This window comes from Ambystoma mexicanum, chromosome 1p (assembly GCF_040938575.1).
Source record: "Ambystoma mexicanum isolate Mex_15411 chromosome 1p, UKY_AmexF1_1, whole genome shotgun sequence".
NCBI lineage: Eukaryota > Metazoa > Chordata > Amphibia > Caudata > Ambystomatidae > Ambystoma > Ambystoma mexicanum.
The window spans coordinates 669,575,048-669,588,801 of record NC_090921.1 but is presented as its reverse complement, the minus strand read 5'-3'; the positions used below and the strand labels follow the sequence as shown (position 1 = coordinate 669,588,801).

The window sequence follows — 13,754 nt, the reverse complement described above, 5'->3', positions numbered from 1 at the left end:
GCACTCACACCTTTTGAGACTAGCAAACTCCTCTGCAGAGGTGGTTGACTTAAAACATGTTTTAATGGCATGCCTTTTTGACCTCTTAGAATCCCTAATTCTTCCATCAAACAAGTGGGGATAAGGTCTCTTAAGTTGCCCATCTGTTTCCGTAATAACCCTGCGTATGCATTCCCTAATGCACAGATCCAGTGGCCTAAGATCGAAAGTACTGTGGAACTTCCACGACTATCCTCTCTGCTACGGTGGGCATTCGGCAGTAGGTAATTCCTGAGTTTGTTATACATTTGTGTGTCCCAGCGGCAGGACCGCCCATTATTCTGGGGTATTACCAGTGCCAGGGTATTCATATGTCGGACCTGCAAGTAACTTGACTCATTGTAAAATGAATGATGAGGTGGTAACTAACACCCACTTAATACACGTGCAGATGAGAGTACCTAGCCTTAAGTGGGGCAGAGACAAAGTACTAGTCTAGCCTTGATTTAGAGATTCCCCTATGCCAAGTAAAAAGATCTTCCTTTCTGGGATGCTTCACTTCCAGTAGATGCATATCCCAAGCTGACACAAACGTGTCCCAACTCATGCCATACATGGTATTTTTGTCCCACCCCGCTGTCGCCTAGCGTAGGCCAGTTGAGCTGCCCGCTCAGCACAGTAGGTGTTAAAATCCACCCCTGCTCCCACAATCATAGCATGTTGGTAACCCGCTGTTAACCATGAGTCAAAAGTCTGCGATACCAAATAGTGAAAAGCTGAGATGGATTGTTTTTCAGGGTACCAGCATATGTTGACAAGCAGGACATCCCCAATCTGTTCAGAGAGGAGGCATGCACTACCAAGATACCCTCATCCTCAAACGACAGTGAGGAGCAGATCAGCAAACTGGTGTTCATCGCAATAGCGAGGCCCCCACTCGGCCTCCCCTTAGCACCTCCCATCGCAGGGGAGGACACACCCCTCCAACACAAAAGGTGACAAACATAGGGCCTCATTACGAGAATCGCGGTAAAAACCAAACCTTACCGGCATGGAGGCATTACCGCATCCGGGTAGCACTGACGCTGCTGACAGCGGGCGATTACGAGAATGCGTGCACGCGTGTAGTGGCACCCCCGTATCGACTGTACCGGCATGCCGTAAATGATCCCCAAAACCCCTGTTAGCGGCATCATGGAAAGCGTTGACACCTCCTCCGTCTTCGTCCACCCCCTAAATAAAGGGTCCGGCAATACCAGAACCGCAAGTAACGTCATCGCGCCGGAACGGGAAATGGCACAGCAGCCATCTTAAAAACACAATCCATTGCAATCCTCGAGATACAGGACCTGGAGCCTCACATCACCAGCTACATCTGCACCTAGGCCTCCAGCACAATGCCAAAGGCCATAAAAAAAGGCATCCTGCCAGAGAAAGGAGCGATTCTCTGAAGATGAATTAAACATGCTGGCCGACACTCTGGCAGAGAATGCAGACGTGGTCTTTGCATCAGACCTCAAGAGAGCTGCACAGCTGAAGAAGAAAGAAGTATGGGAGCTAGTGGCCCAGAAGGTCAGTGCGGTTGGCACCATCCCCCGCACCGTAAAGGCTGTAAAAAAAACAGTGGGATGACCTGTGCCTCCGTGTGCGCAACATCTTATCAGCTAATTGGAGCTAGGGTCTGGCTACTGGCGGCTGGTCCAACTCCCCCATAAAACTCACCCGATGGGAAGAAACATGTGCCAGCACCATTGGAATGGAGTCCATAGAGGGAATGGGAGATATGGAACGTCGAGCGCCGTCATCGGCAGATGGAGGTGAGTGTCTGAACAAACCACTGGAATGCAAAGTATGATGATGGGCCACCAATGTGACAGTGACATTAGCCAATGCATGGCCCATTACACACACATGGACCCATCCCTGCCTAGATGCTGTCCCCAGCAACGTCACATTCACATGCATGCAGCATGCCAATGCCATATCTGAGACACACCCACAAACAGGGAAACGGCATGTGTCACACTGCACGCAGCCCACAACACAAAGGCATGTCACACAGCATACACCACCTTACACATGTGTAAACCAGACGTATGCCTGAATAACCCCACCATATAGCGAGCGACCTGTATGCCACAACTGTAAGACAGCAAATCATCAAATGTGTACAACTTCACTAATACCATTGTATGCGTGATGCATGTACAACCATCACTGATGCCGTCACTCTTTCGGTCCCCCACAGGCTCAGATACCGACAGCAATGCACATGACTCTGCTGCACAGGCCACGACTCCATCTAAGAGGGCCAGGGTCAAGTAAGACAGCAACAGGCCTTCCACATCTAAGGGCACAGGCAAGACACATCAGCCACTGAAGGCAAAATTAACACAGGATGGAAAGGCACAGGGGCGTCAAAGGACAGCCGCTATACCAACAGTGCCAACACCGGTGGAATCCACTGCAGTAGAGCCAGTGGCAGGTGGGACCCTGTCTGCTGGGTCCGTAGGGGAGGCAGCTGCCACAGCGCCCCAGGGTGGCGATGAAGAACAGTCCCAAGGCGAGGTATGTGTCCCTGAGGAGGACAACCGCTCAATGGAAGTTCTTAGCACACCCAGCCCCGGCCAAACACCCCAGTACACCCCAATAAGCACACCCAATGGCACCACGCTCCTGCAGTCTGGAGGAGAGGCAGGACCAGAGGCCGGGAGGCCCACAGAGGACCCACCTGAATTGGGACCCTTGCCAGATGTCCCATCCACCTCCACAGGGGTCCGGGACGGGGAGTTGAGAATGGCACAAATGGAGGGGCGGCAGCAGGAGCTGACAGGGCTTGTAAAACAATACGTCTCAGATGGTGATCTGACAAGGAAGGAGGCCCGTGAGAACACTGGGGCCATGAAAGGGGCCATTGAGTCTAGCACCTTATGCATCTGTGAGGAGCTGTCGGCATGAGGCAGGTCCTTGCCAGGATTGCCGATGCCTTGGAGGCTCTGTGTCCTGCCCCGACAGTGGAGCATGCAGCCACAGGGTCATCGTCCAGCTCCACACAGAGGAGCCCCCTGCGCAGGTCTGCGCGCAACAATCGCGGCCCCGACATGCCGCCCCCGGAGTCCGACAGAGGACAGAAGTAGCAGGGTCAGCCTGCATGTGCAGACGTATGCAGACTCATGTAGCATACCATTGCACACCATGTGTGGGGGAGTTGTGAGGAGAGTGGCAGGGGGGAGGGGTTGTGTGGGGGAGTTGTGGGGTGAGGGGCAGGGGGAGGGTGTATGTGGGGAAGTTGTGGGGGAGGGGGAAGAGGGAGAGGGTGTGTGCGAGGTGGAGGGTCATTGTACTTTTTTCATATTTCATATTTAATACACCCGTTGTGTACCAAAAAATCACATGACTGGACATTGCTTATTGTGTATGTGTGCTTTATTGGTTTACAGTGCAAGTGTTCATGTACCCCCACACCCAGTGCCCAGAGTGCCACATTCATGGGACCCTCTGCATCCATGTGTCTTAGCAATATTGGCCTATCACAGACTGGCGCACAGCACGTCCCTCCTGTGCATCAACACCTGGATGATGTGCAACCCCGTCATCTTCATCATATTCATCCTCACCTGGTGGTTGCTGTTCAATGTCAGGGGGCAGAGTTCCGTCGGATGCACATGTGCAGCATGGCACATGCCATGATGATCTTGGCCACCTTCTCATGCCCGTACAGGAGTGCCCCACCCGACCTGCTGAAGCAGCGAAACCGTGCCTTCATCAGGCCAAAGGTCGGCTCGATCACCACACGGGTACGGGTATGGGCACGATCGTAGTCCTCTTCGTGCCTGTTCTGCGGGTTCCGGACAGGGGTGAGGAGCCACGGCTTCAAGGAATAGCCATCATCACCTGCATGGGTGCAAAATAAGGTATGTGTAAGTCAATTCCTAAAATGACACCTGTATTTAAACCTCACATGCCTGCAGTTATTTGTTGTTCACATGCACATGTCCCTGGATGTATGCACACATTTTAACTTGCCACAATGTGTGCTGTCCCATGGTCTACAGGTGTGGGTTGCGTCGTCCAGATGATGCAGGGTGTCGACTTCCTTGCTGGTGTTCATGCACTGTGGATGCCTACCGCTGTGTTTGCTATCATTAATGATGTCATGTGTAGTGATTCCTAGGACTTTTTTACTAGCAGCATTGGCACAAGTCTCATCATGATTTCTCATTCAGCGCTTATTATTCCCATGGTGACATACAGCGCTACTGTGGTGGTGGCCCAGTGACAAGCAGTGTATTCCCTTGGTGGGATTGATTTGTGTGCACTCAAGGATGCATGTCCTGTGTTGTGTATTGCTGCGGTCATTTACATTGTGCATACTCACAGCATGTTCCTGGATTTTGTTACAGAGGGTAAGGTCAGATGATGTGCAGTGGACATGTTGTGGGATGTGGGCTGGTTGCAAGTCAGGCATATTGTAATTGGTGTGCAGCTTCCATCATTAGTATGGGGTTTGGATGTCATGGTCAGTTTGGGATGCTTTGGGGCACAGGGTTTTGCAGTATGGACATTGTCCAGCCACCACCCCTATCACACCCGGGTGGTGTGTGCATCTCTCCCCCCATTACACTGCCATGTGCCTGTCATACAATTTACCAAACAGCCAGGCATGTCGTCCTGCATGTTGCTCCATGTAGCACAGTAGTGTGGAGTTCCGCAGGACCATTGAGTCATGAGTTGATCCGGGATATCGGGCACAACAATGTGTGATGAACTTGCTGGAGTCACATACCATCTGTACATTGATGGAGTGGTATAGTTTACGATTGCGGTACACCACCTCCATGGCATGTGGGACCACCAATTCCACATGGGTGCAGTCAAGGGCACCGATAGTTTGGCTTGCCTGCCAGTGTATGGAAGCCAACTTTAGTGTCAAAGATCTCCTGGGCAGTCCGTGGTAGGGATATGTAGTCGCTTGTGTGCTTCAGGAGGGCATCCAGCATTTGGTTCAGCATGCATGAAAAAAAAAGGTTGTGATATGCCATGCATCTGCCCCACTGTGTGCTGCTAGGTGCCTGTGGCCAGGAAGTGGAGCACAGACACTACCTTCAGTAGAGGGGGGATGGCGGTGCATATTTCAATCAGGCTGACAATGTCGTCGTGTGTCATGTCCACAATGGTGGTGATGGTGTCCCGGTCCAGGCGGTACAGGGTGTGGATCTGCTCAGGGTCTAGGTTGAATGGACTGGCTCTGATGCGAGGGATTGGAGGCTGCCTATGTGGTACCACTGGCTGCACTGGTGGGCTTTGCTGGGCCTGTCTCACCCTCATTCTCCTCCTGTGTCTCCTCTGTGGTGCCTGTTGTTGTTGCTGGTGTAGCAATGCAAGCATGTCCTCCAGTCCCAATATCGCAACTGCAAGTGGGATCATTTTGGTGTGGGAAGGGGTGTGGGTGTGCTCCTTTTGTGCTGGCCCAGACCCCATTGCCTCCACCTGTGCTGATTGTGTGCACCTGTGGCAGTTGGGAACACTGCACATTGCTGTTAGCGGGTGATTCGCGATGCCGGTGTTGCTGCCATCCCGGAATCCCTTATTACAGCCTTCATGATGCCGGTAGTTGCATGTCCGCATGACTTGTGATGTCCTCTGGTTAGCGGTATCCCGGTATTGCCGGTCCGAAGTGCCGCGTGTCCACGCGCATGCCGGTACGGCAGTGCACGGTCTCAGCGGTGGCACTGATACCAGGTTGTCCACTCGTAATAGGCCGGAGCGGTATGCGGTGCCGGTATTACCGGCATTGTTTTTCCATTACCGTGAATCTCGTAATGAGGCCCATAGTTTCTTGTAGGAACAGAATGTTACTTTTTTGCATCTTCGTGGAATTGTTCCAGTTGTATTTAATGTTTTTCATCCCACATGTATTCCACGAGAGAATCTTAATTTCACCAATGTGAGGATTGTTTCAGTCCCGCTGTAAGAGACACAAAGGTTTAATAGCCCCCTCAATCCAGGACCAATCCTGAACATCATTTGAGCTAGTGGAGGGTGGCAGCACAGTTTGAATGGTAGCCAATGGACGAGAGGTCATAGAGCCCAATGAGGGAGCCAAAAATACTTTGGCAGCCTCAGTGGTTTAATATCAATCAAGTCATAACCCAAAGACTTCAAAATCACCCTCTGAGACAAAACCAAATTAGATACAATCTCAGAAGAGAAATGCAAGACCATGTGATTGTTTGTGACCATAGAGAGGGCACTAAATTCAATGTCTCCTGAGTGTAAGGACCATAGCGAGGGAATTTGCATGATTATTTCCAGTAACCTAGACCTGTTCAGTCGCTCGGGACCCAGACCCTTTTGACTCAGCTCCAACCCCGTTATCTTTGAGGCACCCCACATTACAAGGTCCCTCCCCTGCAAATGAGGCCCAAACTGGACCGTAGTGGAGTTCATTGCACAAACAGTCTGACTGTCCCGAAGCATGCCTCCCAGCGACTGGGTCGAGGTCGTGACCACGGGACCGGTGGGCAAATCCACTGCAAGTACATCACAACCCATAGGGGTGGATTGAAGCACCTGCGGTTGAGATCCCAGTGAGTCCCTAGACCTCTGTGAGATTCTCGTCTTAGACATAGTGACCTTAAAAGGCCAAAGGTCAGTAAGCTTAGACTGTTGTGCTCTATTCAATGCCTCAGACATATAAAAGACCTCCCTTGTTGTTTCACCTTCAGTAAATTGGTGGATAACCATTTCCACTATGTGACTAGTACAATCTGCACCTGTTTGTTTTGAGGGAACGATAGAACTAGAGGGGCGATCAATCATTACCCAGGGTAAAGGGGTGTTTACAATCATTCCCTGTTTGTTCTTCTTTTTTAGCCCCCGATTCCCCTTACTAGTTGTTACAACAGGCCCCGCTCTATCCCCGGATCCAGATCCTGCTCATTAAGATCAATAATGCAGTCATTGTCTGATAGCTGGTTAACGTGTTTTTTTGAGGCATTAGCAGACCTCGATTTGGTCGCTGGTTGATTCTTGGATTTTTTACCTATGTTCTCTTTCCTCCTTTTTCTCCTAGTTGTATAGCTAGAATAAGGAGGAGAGGAATCGTTCTAAACATAGCCATTGTACACTTCCCCACCCACAGATCTAACATCCTCACCCATAGAAATGTTACAGGGCAGTTCTGCAGGTGCCCAAGGCTGTTTTGCCTGAGCCATGCACTCCAACAGTGGCGTAGGAGAGTCAAGTCAGTTGGCTCAATCGAAGCCATGGACATAAATTCCACATTATTGCACCCCACAGAATGGAATACTAGTACCCGAAGATTAAGAGACAAAATTGTCTTAATTGTGGGAACCTGTATGGACTCAGGAAAGCCAAAGTGGAGTACGCAATTGCCCCTTCTCTTCCCCCAAAAACCCTAAGATATCCTTCCACAAAGGATACTTTTTTGTTCATCAAATTAAGAATGTCTGTATTGGCCCTTACCGCTCTCGAAACCAGTTGTTGTTGTTGTTTGTAAAGGGCCATAAGCTCTATGTTGATATTGGAGGAAATATTACCGTGTGTGGATCTCTCACTCTATAGGGTGCACTGGGAGGTGATTTATTCCAAAAGTCAACCGCCGGGGAGAAGGACAAAGGAGACTTTGCCACCAGGCTGTTGGTAGGCTGTAGGTCCGAGGGCTGTGGCACTGTAAGGTTAACCTGGCGAGTTTTCCCATTGGTCCTTGTCTGATGCTCCTGGCTCCGGTCCAAATTCGAATGCCAGCTGGTCTCCGGAGCGGGTGAGGCAGACAAGACAGGTGAATTACCAGGATCAGGGACTGTCTCCCATGTCCAGCCCAAATTACGAAGGGCACTTTGAGTCTACTCCTGAACCCCTACAGAGTGTCGAACTTTTGACTGTTGCTTGCCTGCCATTTCAGTAGCTTTATTAGCACTCACATCAACCTGTGCATTCCCAGCCTTGGTAAGAGATGTCCGATTACAATACGGAACTTCCTTGGCAATACATCCTTATAGCAGTTCCATGTCTGTAAGCGTAAGCTCAAACTCCCCCCCCCCACCCCTAGGTCCGACAATGGGGTAGAATCTGCTACGTCCACAGAGGAGAGCCCCGAAGTACCTGGGTTGTTTTTATCCGCCAAGCCCTTGCCTCGAGTAAAAGGCCCCATCACATTATCAACATCATTATTAAACACAAAGGAGTAAGACTGGTGAGAGCCGAAAACAAATGCATCACGGTTTTGAGGGTGGAATGGGGACAGGACAGTACCCCACCCTGTAAGGTCGGCTTCACCGGATGCCTAGTAGCATGAAAACGCACCCGTTTATTAGTGAGATAGTCAGAGGGTGGTATTGGTGGGATGCTCAATGGCACCGAATGACTCAATCTTTTCAGCGAAGCATTCGGCTCCCTTTTTTTCCATAAGTCTGAATCTCGATCGCCTGCTCCGTTGACCCCTCTTGTAACAGGCTAATGTAATTTTCCTAGACTGAGGGGCTAACGTCTTTCATCCCATCTTTGTTAGCTTCTGCATTCGTTGCTGCCTCCCCACAGCCTACCCCCGCATCATACACACGACCTGGGGTGGACGCTGCCGTGTTAGTTTGAGGGACTGAGTAAAAACCACAGGGGTGCAGGAGTTAGTCGCTGCTGCCCCCGGAGGCTATTATCGTCCCTGACCTCCAACTCTGCTGTGCCATGGGAGGTTTCCCAGATGCTATCTTGACCAGCCTGATGACTGGAAGAATAGCCCAGTTTTAATTAATGTATGGGTAAAGAACAGGCTTCGTTCCAAGACCAAGTTTGCCCGCAGTTGTTGGCCCTCTTGTTTCCAAACCCTGGAGTCAAGTTGTGGGATCGAAATATGGGGAGAGCCAACTCAAAGGCTATCTGCCTGCAGAGTTGTTGGCCATCTTTTTCCAAACAATGATGTCCACTTATTGAGAGTTTGCAGAGACAATCCAAGCAGCAGTGTCCACAGGCACAGTATATGTCCAACAATGAAGGTGCTGACCTAGTCCCACAGCCTCTACTTACATGAATAGAGGAGTACGCTGCCACATCCACAGTTTGCGGCTGCCCAGCCGCTCCGACCACACGGACTGCACCGACTGCCTCTCTGCCGCCTCTCCACGGCGCTACACAGGAAAGAGAGTTTTTGTGTTCTGACACCTCCTCCTCCAATGAACAGGATAAGCAGACAACACATACTGCCAGCACTCCTGCACCGACTGCCTCTCTGCCGCCTCTCTGCAGCCACTCCTTGGGAAAGAGAGTTTTTGTGTTCTGGCACCAGCTCCTCCAGTGAACAGGATAAGTAGACTACACACACTAACAGCACTCCTGCACCGACGGCCTCTATTTCTCCTCTCCGCGGCCGCTGCGCGGGAAAGAGAGTTTTTGTGTTCTGGCACCGCTTCCTTCAATGAACATGGTAAGCAGACTACACACACTGCCAGCACTCCTGCACCGACTGCCCATCTGCCGCCTCTCCAAACCATTGCTTTAAATAAGTAAGTTGCCATTTGTTTCCAATTAGAATCTTTAGGTTACTTCCAACATCACAGCCATTATCTACTTCAGGTGTTGTTAAGAATTGATTATCTTATCTCTGTGCCTACTCAGTTGGGAGCACCTTTCAGCTGCTTTGCACTGGTAGTGATTTCATGAAGAATTCATTTGTGGTGCATTCGCAGAAGACTGAAATTGAGCTATTTGTTTAATAAAGTAAATCCTAGTCTCTGACTCTATTATAGGGTAAAGGGGTTGCAAGTTGTGATTCTACTGGGGAGTCTAAATGGAAGATTAAACTTTAGTTATTGGAAATTAACTGTACATTTCTTTCTCATTAAAGGTTAATGGAAATGAACCTATACAATCTGAAACAAAAAGGGCTACTAAAGAAAACAGGAAAAGACCTCCGTCTGGCAAATCTGTAAGTTGCAAAGAGTGCAAGAAGCAATTTAGGGCTAGATTACACACATTTCTCTGTTGTCAGGTAATTTTGCACTAGCACGAACCAATTTGTCACTGAAAGGATCTCTTCTTTACTCTGGTCACTTTGTGCAAATGCCATTTTTGCACTGTTATTGCAAATCCAGCCAAATGCAAAAATGGCCATGCTCTGATGCAAACATGCCTAACACCTGTCTAGTGTCTATATATTCTAGTCCGTAGTCTCTGTAAAATAACAAAGTGTGGCGGTGCATGAGGGAACAGTGTACCACATAGATATCTTTACCATCAAAATTAATTACTTTATTTCAAATTTGTAAAGTCTGCAAATCTGTTCTTTTGTGTAGATTTAAGCCGTTAAGTATCTGTCCTTTTCCAGATTGTTGGTGTGTGGAGCTCCTGACTAATATATCATGCTCTTCCCAAAATAAACACTTAGCAATTGTCTTTTACTGAAGTATTTATATTGGTAGATATGTTTTCTTCACAAACCGTCAGACCAAACAACAATGAGCTCCTGGGAAGGCTGCCTGGTTTTATGGTGCCTGGTATGGCCGCAGGGACGTCATTTCACCAAATGCCTGGGCTGGCACACGACCCTTAACCTCTGATCACATAACAGGAAGTGATGTCATTTGACCCCACCCCGAAATCACATCACGGGAAGCGATGGAACACGACCTTTCACCCCTTGACAAAACAGGAAGTGGCATCACATAGCATTGTTTCTAAGTAAACTACGAAAAATATGGTTACAATATCACGGTAAAGTGATATACATTTCATACAAGAATGGATCACCATACATATCGTTAATATCAGCGCTTATAGGCCCATTTACCAAATTACTGTGAATGCAAGCAGCCGTCCAAGGCCAAACAATAATGATGTGTTATTATATAGCACTTCTGATTTCATAGGTTATTTATAACGTGCTTAATACCCAGAGGTTTCTAACCGGGACCCAGATTTCAAACCTGTGTTGCTCCGTGTGGTCTTGCTTCCAAGTTGAGCATGTTGCCCCTGAGCTATCCTCCCGAAAGCACTTCATATAGACCAAATATACATACACTATCACCCAACCTGTGTTGGTACTCATTTATCAACCTCAGTAGGATGAAAGGCCGAGTTGACCTTGCTGGGAGCCGAACCTGCAACCTGCAGAGCACACGCACATTGCAGCAGCAAGTGCTCAACCCACTGAGCTATCTTACCGGCTATAGCTATCAGAAAACGAGCCACTCCAGAAACACAGAGCCACATGCTGCTGGCCACAGCCCAGGATCCTCAATTTAAAAAAAATATCTTTTAAAAAAAAACATTTTTAGGGGTTGCAAGGGAGACCACAGGGGTAGCAAGGGAGACCCCAGTGGTCGCAGGTGTGACCCCTGGCAACCCCTAAATGACGTCCCTGTATGGCCGACCCCGTCCTGCATGCTTGAATTACAGAGACGCAGGAGTCAATGAGTTTGTGGTCTACTGCCACACGGGGAGCTGTGTGGCCCTTTTATTAACATAATGACCACGTGACACTGCACGAGGCAAGGGGGGACTCGGACACAACATCCCATGCCAAGTCTATATCGAACAAAATTACATAGTGCAAATTGGGTATAGCAGTGAGACCTTTGACATTTGATAATATGTCTTTTATCATAATTACAATTGGGCAATACAAGCAAACGCATACATTTAAACACACCCAGTCAATGGGCACTGGGCATTTGCACAGATAAAACATTTTCTTTATTAGTCCAAGAACAGTGGAGTACTGTTGAGATTATATCGCGTGACGCTAGGTCGCTAGGGGGACGCTAGCGAGAAGGAGAGCAGTGGAGCGTTACCACCCAACCCACTTGGCAAGAGAAGAAGGAATGAGAGCAAGAACGCCAAGTACTCTTCATCCGTACATGGTAGAAGAAGAAAAAGTCGTAGGCAGCGGCACGTGTCCAGGAAGGGATGCCACAGGACAACGAAAATTAGCCTAAGGAAAGGCTCGGCATCCATAACCACTGGACACGAGGTGCCCAAAAGCGATTGATAATGATATGTGGCTGTCATGTTTATTGTATGGCATTATTTTCTGTAGAAAATAAAAAGGCCGACGGCCACAATTTTTCCACAAAGCAAAAAAACGCCTAGAATATCATTTCATTGTCTATCTCAGGTGACAGGTTTTAGGTGCAAGACCAGGGGGGGGAGCCCACACTACTCAGCCTAAACTCTTCTTACAGACTTGATGGCACTACAGCACCCAGCACAGTTGAAGGCCAGTTGCCCTAGGACTCTAAGATATATATGTTACCTCAATAAAGAGTTGAGCCAGTTACAGAGAAGTTTCCCGCCCATAAGCGTGTGGCGCATGCGAGATCCCAACTTTTACTGTTACCAGTTTCATCATTTTGTTACATGCGGGATCACAGCTTTAAAGAGTCACACCAAGGGTTTTCGGACTATGCACTGTTAGTTCATGAGAAGGTGGGGGGTTTTAAGTTCATTCCGGGGAAAATGTTCCTTTGTTGATGATCAGAGACACAGTCCAATGGGTTAACAGGAGAGATGGTAGCAGGCTGACCGAAAGTTTATCACGGGTGGGCCACGTTCATTCCCTTTAAGGCGGCCGGCAACTCTTTATTTATTACTGGCGGCTTCAGCCACTTTCGCCCTCAGTGTCAGTGGAGACCGTGCTGTTCCATCCTCTCTGCTTGGTCGCACAGGCACCCTCTGGGCTGAGTGCAGCGGCCAGGGCAGCGTTGCCCTGTTGCGGCAGTGACAAATTTCTTCGCCGTCATTTCACTCTGCTAGGTGAAGCTTCCAGCAGCCAAGTGTGGCCTGGCACCGCTTGTTACCACGCCGCCACGGCTGGTTTGTTTCTTTCATTTCTCCTCTGATTGGTGGCACCTTTTCCCCTGAGGCGGGATTTCTCACTCCATGGCACCACTCTGGTGGCAGATTCTGCTGCGCTTCCACCTGCAGGAGCAGACCAATGCTTCTGCAGCAGGTGCCATGGCAGCGATGTAAACCACTCCTCCCTGCTACTGCACTGTGCTGGTGGAGGTCATCCTCTGCAGCGAGCCGGGCTCTGCCTGACCACTGAATGGTGGTGCGTTTGAGCTCACGCACCACGGGACCGCGCCGGCGGTCGGCAGGCCTGCCCCTGCCAAAATGTTTTCAGGATGAAAGAATTCCGCATGTCGGGCACTCACCCACGTGCATACTGACATGGCCAGACGACGCACAGGTCCTCTAAGTCCTCGTCGCCATTGTTATGGGGCCTTATATGGCTGGACCCCCTCCTGCACGCTTACTTTACAGAGACGCAGGAGTCAGTGAGTTGGTGGTCGAACGGGGAGCCGTGCAGCCCTAAGCACATGGTGTGTGCACATGTGCTACTGCTAACCATGTGACACTGCACAAGGCAAGGGGGGACTCAGTCATAACACCTGGTTGCCAGATCTCAACTGTTTCGGAGTCCAGTTGTCCCCTTACTACTTTTCCTTCACCACCAAAGACACTACTTAAATTCCCAAACAAATGGGAGCACTATTTAGTTGATGTGCGAAACGCTCCCAGCAATGCTTGGGGCGCTGCATCATACCAAATTAAGACTTTTTTTAAAAAAATGTTGGCTTATAGGTGTCGTTTTAGTGACACATGTGAGTCAAAAATATTGGTAAAGAATACTGTATAGTAGAGAGGCACTCTTTGGTGGCATTGTAGCAGGGATAAAGGGCTTTGGTCATGTTTATCTAGCCTCTGTTATGTCAATTACTTATCACGTTAACTTGATATGTTATAATTGGGCATTTTTA

At 49.3% G+C, this 13,754-nt stretch overlaps 1 protein-coding gene and 1 long non-coding RNA gene across 2 annotated transcripts in view; one reads left to right on the top strand and one right to left on the bottom strand.

The window, feature by feature from the left end:
* The window catches only part of HORMAD1 (HORMA domain containing 1), a 2,731,278-nt gene that overhangs the window by 2,558,058 nt on the left and 159,466 nt on the right, over window positions 1-13,754 (top strand). Inside the window, exon 13 of the mRNA XM_069642620.1 lies at window positions 9,842-9,922. Coding sequence (XP_069498721.1) covers window positions 9,842-9,922 — 81 coding nt within the window. The remainder of the gene's footprint in view (window positions 1-9,841; window positions 9,923-13,754) is intronic.
* The window catches only part of LOC138556815 (uncharacterized), a 583,894-nt gene continuing 573,883 nt past the window's right edge, over window positions 3,744-13,754 (bottom strand). Inside the window, exon 4 of the long non-coding RNA XR_011298145.1 lies at window positions 3,744-3,873. This is a non-coding gene — a long non-coding RNA (uncharacterized lncRNA). The remainder of the gene's footprint in view (window positions 3,874-13,754) is intronic.